General features: G+C 41.0%; 1 protein-coding gene across 1 annotated transcript; it reads left to right on the plus strand.

The window, feature by feature from the left end:
- Nucleotides 1–2,533: 2,533 nt before the first annotated feature.
- On the plus strand, nucleotides 2,534–4,256 carry LOC133886338 (chromatin modification-related protein EAF7-like). Its single transcript, XM_062326074.1, has 2 exons — nucleotides 2,534–3,023; nucleotides 4,087–4,256. The coding sequence occupies exons 1-2, from the start codon at nucleotides 2,534–2,536 to the stop codon at nucleotides 4,254–4,256; spliced, it is 660 nt and encodes a 219-aa protein (XP_062182058.1).
- Nucleotides 4,257–4,800: the final 544 nt, after the last annotated feature.

Genomic DNA, 4,800 nt, shown 5'->3' on the forward strand with positions numbered 1-4,800 from the left:
GATGACATTCAACCCCAATCCCAAGTGCCACATCCAAGAGTCCATCAAAGTATCTAAAGAGGTCACCTGGTTGACAATACCCTCGGTGATATACAAAAGGGGGTAACCACTCGTTCTAGAATTGCAAATTTTTATGAATATTATTCTTTTGTTTCCACCTTGGGACTGTTGAAGGTGGAAGATGCACTTGGTGATCCGGATTGGGTGGTGGCTATGCAAGAAGAGCTCAATAACTTCAAAAGAAATGAAGTTTTATCACTAGTGGAAAGACCAAATCAAAATGTGATTGGTACCAAATGGGTCTTCCGCAACAAACAAGATGAGAACGGGATCATGACGAGAAATAAAGCATGGTTGGTTGCTCAAGGCTTCTTGCAAATAGAGTGTTTAGATTTTGGTGAGACTTATGCTCCTGTAGCTAGGCTTGAGTCAATTCATATATTACTTGCCTATGCTACTAACCATGATTCCAAGTTATATCAAATGGACGTGAAGAGCGTTTTTCTTAATGGACCAATTTCCAAATTGGTATTTGTGGAGCAATCACCTGGATTTGAAGATTCTAAGTATCCTCATCATGTGCATAAGGTGCTCTATGGGCTTAAGCAAGCACGTAGAGCATGGTATGAATGCCTTATAGATTTTCTTATCAAGAAAGGCTTTGAAACAGGCAAAGCCGATTATACTCTTTTCACTAAAAATGTTGATAATGATTTATTTGTGTGCCAAATATATGTCGATGACATTATATTTGGTACTACTAATAAAATGTTTCGTGAAGAGTTTAGTAGGATCATGACCAAGAGGTTTGAAATGTCAATGATAGGAGAGTTGAAGTTCTTTCTAGGATTTCAAATCAAACAACTCGAGGAAGGGACCTTCATATGGCAAACCAAGTACATCAAAGATATGCTTAAGAAGTTTGACATGGAGAATGCGAAGCCTATCAAGACTCCCATGCAAGCCAATGGACATCTTGACCTCAACGAAGATGGGAAGACCATGGATCAAAAGGTATATCGCTCCATGATAGGATCCTTGCTTTATCTTTGTGCATCTAGGCCTGATATTATGCTTAGTGTGTGCATGTATGCAAAAATTCTTAGATATTTGGTTCATACTCTTTACCTTGGCTGATGGTATCCTAAAGGTTTATCCTTTGAACTCATAGGCTATTCAGATTCCGATTATATCGGTAGTAAAGTGGATAGGACAAGCACATCCGGGACTTACCAATTCTTGGGTAGGTCCCTGGTGTCTTGGTCATCAAAGAAATAAAATTCCGTAGCCCTATCCACCGCTGAAGCCAAGTATGTTGCTGCGGGCGCTTGTTGTGCACAACTACTTTGGATGAGGCAAACCTTGAGAGACTATGGTTAGACTATGGCTACAACATGACCAAAGTCCCACTTTTGTGTGACAATGAGAGTGCCATAAAAATAGCTAACAATCCTGTACAACACTCAAGAACAAAGCATATAGACATTCATCACCATTTCTTGGGAGACCACTCAACCAAAGGGGATATCTTTATTCGCCATGTGAAAAACCAAAAAACAACTAGCCGATATCCTCACCAAGCCACTAGATGAGCGAAGGTTTTGTGAGTTGAGAAATGAGCTAAACATCCTAGATTCTCGCAACGTGGCTTGATTTCTTTTGAGTGCTATTTTGTTTAAAATATTTGATTCTTCGATCCTATGATCATAATTTTCTACTTGTGATCATAGCTTTGTATTGTTGCTTGTTGGATGATCACAAGTGGTAAAAATATCTTATATGTCCAACAATCCTTCTCCCAAAAATCCTCGTCACCTACAGAACTCGGATAGTTCGGCCCAGCCCGGAGTATCCTGATTCTGGAGGTCCTCAGCCACATTTGTCGAGTTGATAGAACCCAGAGTCTCCGGGTTAACTCGGATACTCCAGATTCTGTCACTCAACCCGGAGGATCCGAGTTGCCCTCCGAGAAGATCCTCTCAGTTTGGAGTTTTAATCCAACCCGGAGTCTTTGGGTCCACCCAAATACTCTGGGTAAGTCAGTATTTTTCCCTTAACCCGAAGTGTTACCCCTTCACTTCATCTTTTTACCTCTTCCTTTATCCTCTCACTGTGGTGATCTCCCCTCCGGAGACTAAGAGATTCCATCGTGGATTCTTTAAAGTTCTTCATCTTTTGAGCCTCTCCTTTGACCGGATTATTTGGACCTCCCTCCGGATCATCTGCGGAATCATCGGTTGGACCTAAAGGTAACCCTAAAAACCTTCTTTTCCCGATCTCTCAATGCTCTTCTCTAGAGTTGATTTCCTTTGGTAAAGATGATCTATATCCTTCCTAGAGTCTTGCATTTCAATGTTTTGGAAATGCTTTGGACAAATGACCCAAATCCCATATCTTTCCCTGGAGTCGGGCTGTCCAGATACTCCGGGCTGTCCAGTTTGGTTCATTTGAGCTATGTTCATAAATTCAAATCTTGTGCAATCCTTCTTGAATTTCAAGCATTCTATTCATATCTATCTCAGGGTATATTAAGATGGGCCGTGACAAGTTTGACTCTCAAACTTATCAAAGAAGGACGAAAGCTCGATTTGATCTGCATGCTCAAAGCGACGCTCCTCCGCTGCTGACTGAATCTGGTGGAAATGGGAGTGGCAGTGGCAGTAGCAGTGGCCATGGGCGTGTCCACAAGGCTACTAAAAGGATGCCGATCCCGTCGGGCGGGATTCAGATTGAAGAACCGGCTCAAACCTCCAATGTGCCTCTTGGCACTACCTTGTCTCAAAGGAGAACAGAGAAGGCAACTAATAGAGGGAAAGGCAAAGCTGTGGCTTCAGAATCAAGAGATCATGGAGAAGAAAGTGATGAGGAACAAGAAGAAAGGGTCTATGTGCAACCTTTAAAGCTTCACCAACCCCTCAGAACATGCACTTCATCTGATATGCCCAGGAGAATGGTGGATTACATGAAGGATCCCTTTTACTATGAGAAGGAAAGAGAGGAGGATCCCTTTTACTATGAGAAGAGTATGACGGATCATCGCTTTTGGAATGACTTTCAGGCAGATTTTTATGAAAGTGTGATCCTCAAGAACTAGACACCCGTCTCTCCTATGCAATGGATTGACTGGGACTATATAGTTAGCAAGGATGATCCTATATTCAATGAGGTCATTGTAGTATGTGAATACAAAAGGATTAAAAGAACCTTGGGGTTGAAGTACGATTGGAGTGTTGAGGTCATAGCTCAGTTCTATGCCACACTCCACTTTGATCATGAGGAGAACCAAACAATGCAATGGATGATAGAAGGAGAGAGATATCAAATCAAGTATAGAACATTTGGTCGCTTATTTGGTTTTGATATCCGTGACTCAAGGAAGACTAAAATCCATAATGAGCAGGAACTATCTTCTGATGAATTGGATTTTATGTATGAGAATCAAGGTTAAGTGACTCATGGCACAACCAAAGTTACAAGAGCTTTCTACAAATGCCTAATTTCTTGTTTCGTGCCACTTTAACTCCTAAAAGTGGGGATGCCACTACCGTTCAAGGGATAACCAAAATTCTACTTGCTAGGATGGCTAGTGGAAGTGAACCTTTCAGTGTGGTGGATTTCATCTGGGAAGAAATTCATATTACATCAATAGGAGTTGTATCTATGCCCCTTACATCATGTACATGATTGAAAAATTCACAAAGAATAACTTATTCAAAGAAGTGAAGCATGAGCCCTATAGGGTGAGGTTGATTAGCTCAAGATCCATTCCTGCTATGCCACCTTCCCCTCCTTTGACTGCTCCTAGTACCACTCAATGGACTGCACCAAGGTGTACACCTTCCTCTCATAGCACACCATCCTTTATCAAGAGCGTACTCAAAGCTATTTTTAATGTTTGCACTCATAATGCTGTAAAGATAAAGTAATATAAAGATAAGACAAATGTGAGGTTGAGAAACTTTGAGGAGAGGCAAAAGGCTATTTATGCTAATTTGAGGATTGAGCCTCCTCGCTCTCCAGTTGCCTCAAAAGAAGATGTGAGTGAGCCAGAAGTTTTTGAAAATCCTTGGGCTTGATATGATGAAGCTCAAGCTGCTGCTGGGAGAACCGGAACGTCTCATGCTCAAGAAATGGAAGAAGAATCTGAAGAAGAGGAAGAAGACCATGGTGGTGCCGAGGAAAGTCCTCAAGATGATGATGGTGCTAGTGGAAGTGGGGATGGAGAAGAAAATGAGGAGTATGAGGGCAGCGACTAGTTCTCCATCTTTTTTTCTCTTTCTTTTTGGTGCTTGATGCCAAAGGGGGAGAGATATCTCAGTTTATTCCTTTTTTGTTTTTCCTTTTTCATTTCCATTGGACATGTAAGCATATTGTAATAACCTGTGATGACTATGCTGAAGGTGGTATGCCCGAGACGCAATCATAGAGATTATTGTATTACACGTCTGTGTTCATATACTACCAAATAATATGTTATTCCAAGAGTGACTATCGTTTACATTGATTGGCAAGTATGTGACTTGTTCATGAAACTCTTTGTTTATATCATGATGTTATTCTTAGTCGATCCCTGGTAGCATATCATTGTGACGATACATATGACCAGCACATGTATTGATTGATGATCACGTTTCATGGATCATAGGTATAGAGATACCAGGTCAATAATGTGGACATTTATATTAGAGAACATGATATTGGATAGACCGACCTTGAGATATTGCTAGTATTGTTATTTATGATGTGCCATCAGTTGTTATCTCAAATATTGTACCTGCAAGATCCTAAGACCTAAGATCG

Source organism: Phragmites australis, chromosome 12 (genome assembly GCF_958298935.1).
Source record: "Phragmites australis chromosome 12, lpPhrAust1.1, whole genome shotgun sequence".
Classification (NCBI taxonomy): Eukaryota; Viridiplantae; Streptophyta; class Magnoliopsida; order Poales; family Poaceae; genus Phragmites; species Phragmites australis.

Bases quoted from the DNA above. Each gene is read 5' to 3' on its own strand.
- LOC133886338 (XM_062326074.1), top strand. From the start codon at position 2,534: ATGGGCCGTGACAAGTTTGACTCTCAAACTTATCAAAGAAGGACGAAA. The intron at 3,024-4,086 runs GTATGACGGATC...GATATGATGAAG, and splicing joins TCCCTTTTACTATGAGAAGA to CTCAAGCTGCTGCTGGGAGA.